General features: G+C 39.1%; 1 protein-coding gene across 1 annotated transcript in view; it reads right to left on the reverse strand.

Annotated features, from left to right (window-relative positions):
* Positions 1-1,942: 1,942 nt before the first annotated feature.
* The window catches only part of LOC141103016 (ficolin-1-like), a 41,990-nt gene continuing 29,696 nt past the window's right edge, over positions 1,943-14,236 (reverse strand). The window contains exons 6-9 of the mRNA XM_073592136.1: positions 12,309-12,436; positions 8,118-8,247; positions 5,239-5,373; positions 1,943-2,577 (exon numbers count right to left, since the gene is read on the reverse strand). Coding sequence (XP_073448237.1) covers positions 2,330-2,577; positions 5,239-5,373; positions 8,118-8,247; positions 12,309-12,436 — 641 coding nt within the window. The 3' untranslated portion in view covers positions 1,943-2,329. The remainder of the gene's footprint in view (positions 2,578-5,238; positions 5,374-8,117; positions 8,248-12,308; positions 12,437-14,236) is intronic.

Here is a 14,236-nt window from a genome sequence, read left to right on the forward strand (position 1 = left end):
GCTTAGATGCAAACTGGAGCTCTTTATTGTAAATTCATACAGAATATATACCATGCAAGATCAGATAAGAGTTTGATAACATTACCCTAACAATATAAACTGTAAACAGGAATATAATTACCATCTCTAAGGAACAGCCAACTTAAACATTAATCTGATTAAACCACAGTACTAGGCACCTACACAAGCCTAGATAACTCAGTGCCCACACAGACAATGCTATGATTAATCAGAGATCCCACCCCAGCTCAGACTGTCTGGCACCAGTCTATACCAAGGATACACAAAGACAAAAATTACACATTATCATAAGCATAAACACCTAACATCCTACAATGGTTCGATAACAAGGTAAAGTGTACACAATGTTAATCACATCTCCAAGAAATGAGCAGACAGACAGAAACAATAGGTGACTCATTTAACAATACAATGGGAAGTCACACCTAGGAGGCACACAATGGTAGAGACATACTTAACAATAAACACTTAACACCTTAATAAACAGGCTATATCAGAAGACCCCAGTATCATATTGCTTTGAGCTGATTAGATTGACATCTACTCTGAGTCTCACAGTCTAAAGCAGTCATTGCTGGATGGGCACAAAGGACCCAAATATGTATCCCGGGCCTAGAATCCCAGAGTCTGTGTGTTTCGAGGAGACAATCCCGAACCTGAAGCAAGTTCAAGTGTCCCCCAGGCACACACCTCCCAAAGAGTGGTGCTTCCTTAAAAGACAGGACCCTTAGTCAGTCCCCTCCAAAAGCCCCTGTCCTGGTTGGGTCTGTCACAGTATGCAAAATTATGTTATTATCATTTTTAATCCATTTTATGCTTGCCTAGTTATCAACCATGTTGAGTGACAATATATTAAGTTTGCCTTTACTACCTGGTTTTGGTGCATGTGCTCTTTGATATAGCACTACTATTGGGTACTAAGCATTGCTTTCAGTGAATTCCTGTGATATAGTATGTTTGTACACTCAACCTGGTGTGTCAGAGGAGCTGAGATTCTTGAGAAGTTTGAGGCAAAGAACCGAGGATCCATCCTGTCCAACAGCTCCTGCAGGGGTAGTACTGCAAATAAAAGCTGATTATTGTAAGCACCCCTGTCAGTGGTATATGGTTTATCTCAACACTCTAACTACGACATCTGCAGGATAGCTTGTTCTGTTGAAAAACAACAGACTTACTGGCTGAATCACCAGGTGAAAATAAAGGAAAGAAAGCCTAAAATAGAAAACGAATGTAGCCATCACATCTAAGAATTGGTAAGCTGCATTACAATAAATGTTTGCTTTAAGGTTTAATACAACTTTAAGCGCCAGTCAACTCCGTTTTAATAGTTTTTATTGAAAGTTTTTCATAAAAAAATAGGTACAAAAGCCAAAACAGGTGGCTCATCATTTGTTAGAAGAAGAAGCAAATTATGCCCCGTACACACGATCGGACATTCCGACAACAAAATCCATGGATTTTTTCCGACAGATGTTGACTCAAACTTGTCTTGCATACACACGGTCACACAAATCTTGTCGGTAATTCCGAATGTGTGTATGCAAGTCCGTTTCAGCAGAACTCCATCAGAAAAACTGTCAGAGTTTATTCTGACGGAAAAAACAGTCGTGTGTACGCGGCATAAGGCTCAAAGAGCATAACTTGCTGAAAAAGAAAAAAGTCTTGTATAGTGAATAGTTTGCACCACCTAAAAGGTACAGGAAGAAGAAGAAATGCAAGAGAAAGGAAAAAAAAAATAAGAAAAAAGTAGGGAGAAAAAAGAAAGGGGAGAAAAACCATGACCCATCCAGCCACCACTCCTGGTCATATCCATAGCAGCTGTCATACCAGTCAACTCCAGGCAATCAGTCTCTGGTGCGCACACATAAACACTTCTTTTTTTTATAAAACAGTGATGATAAAATGAAAAAGATTCACAGAGTTTTGTTTTGCCAGTTTTATTTCCTTATTTTATTGAAACAAACTAATCAATTACAAATTTCTTCTTTAATGGGGGTGTATTGGGCTCAGCAGGGCTAACCTTAACAAAGCAGAAACTTTATACATGGTAATGCCAACATCCAAACATATAGATAAGGATGGAGAAAACTCAAAAAAACAGGCGGATTTTGTGGGCACGTAATGAGAGGAAACCTTGAACGCTATATATTTTATTACAAAAAGATAAAAAACATAGAAAACACATAATTGTGTGTTTAGTTTAGTTCCTTCAGTTATAATTGTTAAATCTCCTATACAACACCAGGACAATAAAAGGAAACATCGGAATGGTTTGTTGGACAAGAAGTCTTTCTTCAGATATTGCAGGTTACACCGGTCTAAACTTCATTTCTGTGATTTTATAAGAATAATGTTGTCCCTTGCCGGACTCCCAAATAACTCCATTTGCATAACTTGAATGTGCTCCCCTTAAATACAGCCCATTCAGGTTGGAGTTATGGCAGCCTCCATACCACCAAGCGCCTTTAAAATCTGATGCACAGTTGGTGCCATGTTCATCATTGTCCCTGTCCTTTGTAGTAAAGGGACGATTGTTATGGTATCCAAGAGAGTCACCTACAAATAAAAAAAAAAAATACAGTTCATTGGCTTTATTCCATCTGCAAACTTCTGCTGAAGTCTTTTCAGGTTGCCTGATGTTGGTAATGGGATTACCAGTAGACAATCTCATAGCTAACAATATGTTTATATAAACTCGAATGCACTTGTGAGGGTGGTTCATAACAGAGTTCTAAAAAAAAAAATTCCCGTTGTGAATGGAAATGCAAGATCTTGCAATAAAGTAGTCCTGCTCTTAAAGTAATATTAAAGCTTAATTTTTTTAAATTAAAATAATAAATGGTATTTTTACCTGCTCTGTGCAATGGTTTTGTACAAAGCGGTCCTGATGCTCCGCACTCCTGGCTCCTCCTCTTCAGTGAGTGCCCCCATAGTAAGCCACTTTCTATTGGGGCATCTGTGCGGGCTCATTTCTGAGCTGCCTTGTCTGTGTCTATTGACACAGACAACGTGGCTTGGCACCGCCTCCTGCTCCCTTGTCACAGCATTTGATTGACAGCAGCAGCCAATGGCTCCCACTGTTATCAATCTGCCCAGAAAGAAGGAAGACAGCAGCAAGAGGCGCTGCTCTCGTGCACATCGCTGGATCAGGCTCAGGTAAGTATAAATGGGGGAATGGGGTTATCCTGTAGCACAGAAGGTTTTTGCCTTAATGCAATGAATGCATAAAGGTAAAAAACCTTAAAGAGGAACTGCAGTTTGCTCACATAATTTGTAATAAAAACATCTTTGCCATTCTGAAGCTTCCCTTCAGCCACTTTGCATATTATTTTATATATACTGTGATTCTGTACTTGCCAAATATGCTGCAGAAATCTTTTTTCACTGAGTCTGGCGACAACCATTTTAACTGTGGGCAGCTGAAGTTGCTGCCTGTTCACTTATTGGATTTACACAGACACAAAGAGGTATACCTCCAGCTCAGCAGCTCTCATTGGCCCTCTTATGACTCATCCCCCTTCCCTTCCTGGCAAACTCTCACCCCCCCTCCCTTCCTGGCAAACTCTCACAAGAGTGAGAAAGAGAGCTGTGCATGATGACATAAGCCTAGGCTTTTTTATCAGACAAGAAACAGGAAGTGGGCTGTAAAAGTTATTTACTGGCAGAAAAAAATGTTTTACTATCCAAAGTTAATACAACAAGGGCAAAAGATTTAATATATGAAAAGTTGAAAAAATTACTGAAGGCCCCTTTAAGGGCTCATTTACACTTGCTTCGACTTCAACACACATTAAAGCGCCTACCCTTTCAACATGCTTTTTTGATGTGTTTTTGATGCTTCTGTGATGCTTCAGTGATACTTCGATATTGGTCCAATAGTGATTCAATGATGCTTCAGTGGTGCTTTAATAAAAGCTTTAATGAACTTGGCAGATGCACCTGGCAGTCACCGACCCCCTAGCCCCCCCCATTTTACTTACCTGAACCCCTTCATCTCTTCGGCGGTGATGCGCTGTCTCTCTCTCCACTGGGTCCCAACTCTTGACAGCAACCATTGGCTCCTGCTGCTGTCAATCAAATCCAATGACGCTTGCGCTGGGGGGCGGGGCCGAGTTCAGCATTCTGCAGCTATGGACGCCAAATGCTGGACTTGGGAGAGCGCTTCTCCCAGGGGGTTATCTGATGTGGGGAGGAGCTGCAAGAGCCACCGGGGGACCCGAAAAGAGCAAGTTTGGGGCCACTCTGTGCAAAACAAGCTGCACAGTGGAGGTAAGTATGATATGTTTGTGATTAAAAAAAAAAAAAAAAAAAAACCCTTACAATCACTTTAGCAGTTATCTCAGTTTATACTTTAACACTGCCACAGTTCAGTTAGTCTTTCCTGTTATAGGCAAGAGCTCACCTTATTCAATTCTGCAACTTTGAAGTTTTTTTATTGCTTGATGCTAAGTCTTGTACTGTTTATCTACTTTATATAATGCATTTTCTTAACCTGCCATCTGGTAATCTGTAGCCTAATTTCTATGCATTATTATATAGTTGTGACTCGCTAACACTTAAGTTATCCAGGTGTGAGTGGCTCTCTAACTCTAATCAGGTGTGTGAGTGGGGACGGAGCGGTTCTAAGAGCAGTGGCAGAACAGAAGAGCCATCATCACTAGTGGCTCCTGCGGGGGTAAGTACTTCGTATAACATGTGCGCACATGAAGAGGATTGGAGCATGCTCATATATACATTGGAAGAGCTTTAAATGTTGGAATTGAAACAAATTATTACCAAGCACTCCTTGTTCTCTAAAAGTCCTATTGAACTTTAAATTAACAAAATACATCCAGCAGCAACAAAAGAAAAGGTGTGCAAAGTTTTACACTTTATTTTCTTTAGAAAACCACACCAGAGTCTAACCTTCTCCTGTTCCCCCAACTAGCACCATATCAATGATTATACTACTGGCCCATCCAAGAACACGAGCTCTGATTTTGTCAAACGTTTAAGACCATCACAACTATATAATGTGTTTTTTTTCTCTGTAAACTTTATTATACAGGATTTATCTAGAGCCAACGGTTTGCGCAGCGATTACATTATAAAAATGTAGCTGATTGTGTTCTAAGCTTTGTATTTGTGCATTCAATTGGTTTAATATCACCTTTAGAACAACCTACATTTTATATATTTACTTTTTTTTTTTTGGTTTCCAATTGAAAGGGTATTTACCTGCACTGCCTCCAGTATAAGCTCCAATCTTCAGCTGATAATTGTCCTTTTCTCCCAAAATGGCAAATGAAGCATAGGCAGCAAAACTGAAATTATTTTCATAATCGATCAGGTCAACCCGAAACTCATGTGTTCCTGCAGGGAAATATATATAAAAAATAAAAATAAATAAAAACACAGTTGTTCAGCTATAGCAAACATGGGTAACTTTTCTTAAAAGTATCTATGCAAAGGTAGAAGATTGTGTGAATAATTCACTTTGCTCCCAGTCCTGGAATTCCCAGAACAGTTCTAAATTCCTAGTATGGTGTATGGGGGAGCTCAAGTCCATAATGGGGATGGTATTGACACAGCCCCAAATGATCCACAATGGCTCAAAAGTGAGATGGTCCAAAAATATTTAGACAGAATTAAGGTCGATAAAGCACCTGGACCAGATGGCATCCACCCACGGATCCTAAAAGAATTGAGCTCTGTCCGTTCAAAGCCATTTTATCTAATTTTTAGGGACTTGTTAATGACGGGAATGGTACCACTGGATTGGCGTGGAAAGGCCTGGATACTTTCCTAAATGCACACAATATAACTGGGTACTAACATTTATAGGTAAAGTTGATCCAGGGAAAATCTGATTGCCTCTTGGGGGTCAGGAAAGATTTTTTTCCCCTGCTGTAGAAAATTGGATCACGTTTTGCTGGGATTTTTCGCCTTCCTCTGGATCAACTGTGGGCATTGGATTGGGTATATGGGATTGTTTGATATTTTTTATTTATTTATTTATTTATTGTTATGGTTGTACTAGATGGAATTGTGTCTTTTTTCAACCTGACTAACTAACTATGTAATTACGTAGTAGGTGAACAATCGCTTGAAGTGTGTGGGGTTCGAGCGGAATCAAGACCATTGGCTAAAATTTCTGCCAAGTTTTGGAACTGCAGTATTGTTAAGTATGCAACTGTCACTTTTGTTAGACTACATTATCCACTAATTTAAAAATGCACATCTGTGCTAGAAAACTTAGAATTTTTTTTTTTAGTAGGTTGAAAAATGTTAATCGTAGAAATCCTGTAGTAAACTATCTTCTCTAATATTGCTAGTCTGGGCACAACCTTCTTGTTTTAAAAGATCTTTCCTGAGAAAGGCATAGGGGCATATCCTAAGACATTTGTCTCATAAAAGATTTAGGAACAAATAATAGGCGCGCATTAACGCAGCATTGTAAAGTTTAATACAGTGCCTTGAAAAAGTATTCATACCTCTTGAATTTTTTCAAATGTTGTCATATTACAACCAAAAATGTAAATTTATTTTATTGGGCTTTTATGTGATAGACCAACACAAAGTGGCACATAATTGTGAAGTGGAAGGAAAATGATAAATGTTTCCAAATTTTTTACAAATAAAATTGTGAAAAGTGTGGGGTGCATTTGTATTCAGCCCCCCTGAGTCAATACTTTGTGGAACCACCTTTCACTGCAATTACAGCTCCATCCAATCTGTCAGATTGGATGGAGAGCATCTGTGAACAGCAATTTTCACTTGATTCTCAATTGGATTTAGGTCTGGACCTTGACTGGGCCATTCTAACACATGAATATGATTTGATCTAAACCATTCCATTGTAGCTCTGGCTGTATGTTTAGGGTCGTTGTCCTGCTGGAAGGTGAGCCTCCACCCCAGTCTCGAGTCTTTTGCAGACTCTAACAGGTTTTGTTCGAAGATTGCCCTGTATTTGGCTCCATCCATCTTCCCATCAACTTTGACTACCTTCCCTATTCCTGCTGAAGAAAAGCATCCCCACAACATGATGCGCCACCACCATGTTTCACGGTGGGGATGGTGTGTTCAGGGTGATGTGCAGTGTTAGTTTTCCGCCACACATAGCATTTTGCTTTAACGACAAAAAGTTCAATTTTGGTCCTCACTACACTCACACTATCCCTAGACTGACACTAAGCGAATATTCTACACTGACAATTGAAGCAAAATAGCACAGTATAGCACACTAACTAACTAATAGCACTGAACAGAGCCCTGTTCTATCTCTCTCCACACCGAAATCACACTGAAAATGGCTGCCATTGAAAGAATACTTTTATACTGTGGGGCGGGAATGAGCCATGATTGCATAAATTCATGATGACAGTATCAAATCATGACTCTGACAGTGCTCTGTGCCCTGATTGGCTGAAGCTTTCACTTCTTCAGCCAATCAGGGCTTGCTATGCACTGTTCAGCGCTGCAGTGCATTGTGGTTGGTTCGGGGGGCCAAACTTATGCTCGGCCCAAACCGTTCGCCCATCCCTACTAGTAATATGGAGTCATGTCAGAGCTTACTGAGCTTCAAAGAGAGCAAATTGTAGGTGCCCACTTAGCTGGTGCCTCTGGGACTGAAGTTGCCAATTTATTTGCTGTGTCGTGAGGTACAGTATGAAAGGTTATGACGTCATATACAGTTTCCAGAAAAACGTTGTCTGATAAGTGTGGTCAACATGGTCAACTGACTGAAAGAGACAAAAAGAAAATTGCGCAGTATTGTGACCTGGAATAAGAAACAACTGCTGCAAAAGTGACTGCAGATCTCAATCTTACTCCCATGGAGACAGGACTGCAGCAACAGTAGTTGTTTTCTTATTCTGGGTCACAATCCTGCGCAATGTCCTTTCGTCACTTTCAGTCAGTTGACCATGTTGACTGTGCGTATGCTTATCAGACGAGGTTTTCCCGGGAAACTGTATATGCCGTCATAATCTTTGATACTGTACCCCACAACACAGAAAATAAACTGGCAACTTATTAAACACTAGATAAGAGTGTGTCTAGATTGCAGGAAAAAGAAAAGACGAGGTTTAGAATGTAAGAGTACACGTAATAATTACCAGATGATGTCAGCAGATGGATATTATCATTTCCCAGCCAGAATTCACTCAGCTGATTGCCAAACCCTCTCTTGTAGTCCTTCCAGTCTCTAAAAAAATTCACTGTGCCATCGTATCGCCTCTGGAATACCTAAAGGTTGAAATAGATTGCAAGGTAAAATGATGATGGTGCTAATGACATTTGCCGGAATAGTAGCAAGATGACAGATGATGAATAAGGTAGGCTAATTTAGCTGGGCTAGTAGTAGTTACAGTTGACTACTACTAGTTATACCATCACCTGGATACAAGAGAACCTTCACAATTCTATTCTGGGTGAATAGTCTGGAATAAATAGCTCTGTAATGTTACAGTATAGCAGTGTATTAGATGTGTACAATAAAATTGAATTACAATTTGTAATATCATGATATGTGTCATTATTGTCACACACAATGTAGAAACACCAACCTCCATATTATCATATATTGTATATGATGGGATTAAAAAAGTTCTAATAAGATTTAATACACACCAGGGACTACTTCCACTCTTAGAACTGACCCAGCCAGTATTATGAGAAGTTCTATCAGGTCACTCCTGGCCAGCACACTCATTGATGTTATATGTCAAAGTTCACCTAAAATCTGTTGAGGTTATACATTTAAAAAAAAAATTATCTGCCATAGATCTATCCAGTTGTAGGTTGTTCAGTTTAACCATTCAGCAGCACCAGCAGTTTATCAATTCATCAGGATGCAGGTAAAACACAAACACTTGGAGGGTTTGGTGTAGGCTCCATCATGAATTGGATTAGGTGAATCAACAGTACAGTAAAGTATATAAATCTGTTTGTCTGATATGTTACATTTTGGACCAGTTGTACTGAAACTGTTTTCCTGCCAAAAGAAAAAAAACAAAACACAATTCCATTAAATTAGATCTGTGATCCAACCCAAAAGCCATCTTGGATGTGATGTTAGCAGCTCAAGCAGCTGTCACTGTGACGCCTGGGTTTGTACAGCTTCCTCCACTCTGGACTCAAGAACCAGATATTATAGCTGAATATTGCACTTAAGAACTAGACGACACTACAGTGCCTTGAAAAAAGTATTCATACCCCTTGAAACTTTCCACATTTTGTCATGTTACAACCAATTTTTTGGGGATTTTATTTGGTAGACCAACACAAAGTGGCACATAATTGGGAAGTGGAAGGAAAATTATAACTGGTTTTCAAATTTTTTTTACAAATAAAAAAAATCCCAAGCTTTGAACATCTCATAGAGCACTGTTCAATCCATCATCCGAAAACAGAAAGAGTATGACACAACTGCAAACCTACCAAGACATGGCCATCCACCTAAACTGACAGGCCGGGCAAGGAGAGCATTATTCAGAGAAGCAGCCAAGAGGCCCATGGTAACTCTGGTGGAGCTGCAGAGATCCACAGTACAGGTGGAAGAATTTGTCCACAGGACAACTATTAGTCGTGCTCTCCACAAATCTGGCCTTTATGGAAGAGTGGCAAGAAGAAAACCATTGTTGAAAGAAAGCCATAAGAAGTCCTATTTGCAGTTTGCGAAAAGCCATGTGGGGGACACAGCAAACATGTGGAAGAAGGTGCTCTGGTCAGATAAGACCAAAATGAAACTTTTTGGCCTAAAACCAAAACGCTACGTGTGGCAGAAAACTAACACTGCACATCACCCTGAACACACCATTCCCACCGTGAAACATGGTGGTGGCAGCATCATGTTGTGGGGATGCTTTTCTTTAGCAGGGACAGGAAAGCTAGCCAGAGTTGATAGGACGATGGATGGAGCCAAATACAGGGCAATCTTTGAAGAAAACCTGTTAGAATCTGCAAAAGACTTAAAACTGGGGCGGAAGTTCACCTTCCAGCTGAACAATGACCCTAAACATACAACCAGAGCTACAATGGAAGGGTTTAGATCAAAACATTTTCATGTGTTAGAATGGCCCAGTCAATGTCCAGACCTAAATCCAATTGAGAATTTGTGGCAAGACTTGAAAATTGCTGTTCACAGACGCTCTCCATCCAATCTGACAGAGCTTGAGCTAATTCGCAAAGAATGGGAAAAAAGACATACCCAAAAAGACTTATGCCCCGTACACACGATCGGACATTGATCGGACATTCCAACAACAAAATCCTAGGATTTTTTCCGACAGATGTTGGCTCAAACTTGTCTTGCATACACACGGTCACACAAAGTTGTCGGAAAATCCGATCATTCTGAACGCAGTGAGGTAAAACACGTACGTTGAGACTATAAACGGGGCAGTAGCCAAAAGCTTTCATCTCTTTATTTATTCTGAGCATGCGTGGCACTTTGTGCGTCGGATTTGTGTATACACGATCGGAAATTCCGACAACGGATTTTGTTGTCGGAAAATTTTATAGCAAGCTCTCAAACTTTGTGTGTCGGAAAATCCGATGGAAAATGTGTGATGGAGCCCACACACGGTCGGAATTTCCGACAACAAGGTCCTATCACACCCCGTACGTGTGCCCCGTACGTAATGCCCCGTACGTGTGTACGGGGCATTACAGCTGTAATTGCAGCAAAAGGTGGTTCTACAAAGTATTGACCCAGGGGGGTCGAATACAAATGCACGCCACACTTTTCAGATATTTATTTGTAAAAAGTTTTGAAAACCATTTATCATTTTCCTTCCACTTCACAATCAAGTGCCACATTGTGTCACATAAAGTCCCTAACACAATGGTAGATAATGAGGTAAAGTTGACACAAGACTAATCCTATCATGTAGGAACCTTTAAGAGGATTAGCCAACAGACATAAACAATAGGTGACTCAATTAACTATTAATTCATTTATTAATTCACACCTAGGAGGCACACAGGGGGGGAGACACACTTAACAATAAACACACCTTAATAAACAGATTATAACAGGGGACCCCATCATCAGGTTGTTTCGAGCTGATTATATTAACATCTGCTCTGAGTCTAATGCCCTGTACACACGAGTGGACTTTTCGACCGGATTGGTCCGACAGACTGAATCCGGCGGACAATCTGACCGTGTGTGGGCTTCATCGGACCTTCAGCGGACTGTTTCTGTCGAAAATCTGACGGACTTCAGATTTGGAACATGTTTCTAATCTTTACATCGGAACTCCGCCGGACCCAGTTCCTATCGAAAAATACGCTCGTCTGTATGCTAGTCCGCCGGATGAAAACCGACGTTTGGGCAACTATTGGCTACTGGCTATGAACTTCCTTATTTTAGTCCGGTCATACGTCATCACGAACGAATCCGTCGGACTTTGGTGTGATCGTGTGTAGGCAAGTCCGTTCGTTCAAAAGTCCGTCAAAAGTCCGTCAGAAAGACTGTCGGACCTTTATTGCCGAAAAGTCCGCCCGTGTGTACAGGGCATTAGAGAGGTTGAAGCAGTCAATGCTGGTTTGGGCATAGAGGCCCCAACTCTGTATCCGGGTCCTCCAGTTCCCAGAATCTGTGTTTCGGGGAGACATGGACTTGAATCTGAAGTGAACCTACTCCAAAGGTCCCCCAGGCACACACCCCCCAAAGAATAGAGCCCCCTCAAATGCCGGGGACCATAGTCAGTAGGCAAGAAGCTAGCCTGCAGTCCCCTCCGAAAGCCCTTGTCCCGGCTGAGTCTGTCACAGTCACTTTATATTATTTCCTTTTGCTCCTCCCCTGGCAGCAACATAAAAGTTTGTAGGGAGATGAGAGAATAGGAGGAGGAGCTGGGTCAGCACAGACAATAAATGCATAGGGTCCTAAGCATGAATGCCACTTGGTACAGCGTTCAGCCTCATGCAGCTGCAGCTTGCCATAAACTTTGCCAAGCTGCAGGCAGCGGGGCTGGGGTTTTTTTTTGGACTTGCAGCAGCTTAATGTCTCAAGGGGTCTAAAATCTACCAGTGTTCAAAATACTACTCAAATCTGTATCATCTTGATGAGAATCTGTCATCTCCAGTGGTAAATCTGTTGCAGACTTGTACAAATCTGTCTTAGTTGGCTGCCCAGGATTAGAGGTGTAGGGGACATAAAAAAAAAAAAAAAAAAAAACATAGGAAAGACTTTACTAACAGTCAGCCTGATTTGGGTCTAAACTAGTCCCAGATTTGCTTGATAAATGTCCCTCATTCATGTTGATTGTAAAATGGGGTTTCTCTGTCATATAAAAACTTACGATCCATCCTCCTCCTTCTGTATCCATGTCACAGAAAACTGTTAGTGACTTCTCCCCGTCAGGATATATGGTGTACCAGCCACTGAAGATAGTGCCCAGGTTGAGCAGTTCTTTGCAGTTCCGTGCAGCTACAGAAGAAATACAATCGTGGGAGTGAGTGCAGCTTAGGGTAAGAAAAGGTAGACAGAGAATGAAGAGTTTTTCAATACCTGATATACAGTGGGCTGTTTATTAAAAAGTACCTAAAGCCAAAGCTTCTATAGTATGGAATCGGGAGTATCTAAAACTCGCATCACTTATTTTTTTTTATTTTGTATGTGTCCCCTGAGGGAGATTTCCCTTCACTTCCTGTCTTGAAGGCATAACAGGAAGTGATAGTAAATATCGCTAAAGTAAGAGGAAGTCCCTTCTTATATGGTTGTCACCAGAGTGTCCCTTCGGATGTTATGTCCTCACCGCTTGTTCTGGTAAAAACGGTAAATCTTTGGATTTCTTAGCAGTTTCTGTTCCAGTGACAGTGACCAGGACAAACAAAGATGGTGACTCTCTCCAGTGGGGGCATACAGAGTAATAACATTTTGACTCAGGTTCTAATTTACTTTGCATCTCTCCTAAAGGTTTAGGCTTTAGGTTTAGGCAGATATAAAAGGTACAAATTATTGCATGTCTGTAGTCATAATTACATTTATATTTTTTTATGGGTCCATGCACACTAGGGGAATCGAATCCGAAATAATGAAATTAAAATTCGGATAGTTTTGAAATCAAATTCGGATAGTTTTAGAATCAAATTCAAATTAGAATTTCAGAAGAGAATAAAATAGAATAGAAAATAAAGGAATAGAATAGAAAAAGAATGTAATAGAATGAAAAATCTTCGAATAGAAAATAAAATAATAAATAGGATAGGGTAAAACAGGACAGAATAGAAAATAAGAGAATGGAAGAAAAATAGAATAAAAAATAAAGGGATAAAATAAAAAAATAAAGGAATATAATAAAAAAAATAAAAGAATATAATAGAATAGAGCAAAGCAGAACAAAATAGAATAGAAAATGAAAGAACAGAATAAAATAGAATAGAAAATAATGGAACAGAATAGAATAAAAAAAGAATAGAATATAATAAAATAGAAAGAATATAACCATCTTCTGAAATTTGCATTTCAAATAGAATCATTTTGAATCCAAATAGAATAGAAAATATTAGAATAGAAAAAAAGAATAGAATGGAATAAAATATAAAAAATATAACCTTCTTCTGAAATTAAAATTTCAAATAGAATGAATTTGAATTCAAATAGAAAAGAAAAAAATAGAATAGAATAGAAAAAACAGTAGCATAGAATAAAATATAAAGAATATAACCATCTCCCAGAATTCAAATTTTGAATAGAATAAATTCGAATTTGAATAGCATAAAAAATAATAGAATAGAAAAGAATATTTTTGAAAATGAAATCATAGAAAAGAATAAAGTAGAAAAAACAATAGAATAGAATAGAAAGAATATAACAGTATAATCTTCCAAAATCTGAATAGAATACATTTGAATTTGAATAGAGAAAAAAAAAATAAAAGAATAGAACATAAAAGAATAGAATAGAAAAAACAATGAAATAGAAAGACTATAACCATCTTCCAAACTGTGAATTGCAAATAGAATAAATTTGATTTAGAATGGAATTTGAATTTTCAAAATTTGGTTGAATTGAGTTAGGAAAGACAAAACGAATTCTGAAAACGAATTAAATAAATTTAACGACTTTAACTAAACTATTTTATGTAAATAATGAATTGATTCAAACCTAAATAAACAAAACAAATTCCAAAAACAAATTAAATGAAAGAAACAAATTTAGCTAAACAAATTTATGTAAATAACGAAACAAAACAATTTTTTTCATTCTGCACATGTCTAGCAGGCA

This window comes from Aquarana catesbeiana, linkage group LG07, assembly GCF_042186555.1.
Source record: "Aquarana catesbeiana isolate 2022-GZ linkage group LG07, ASM4218655v1, whole genome shotgun sequence".
Lineage (NCBI taxonomy): Eukaryota > Metazoa > Chordata > Amphibia > Anura > Ranidae > Aquarana > Aquarana catesbeiana.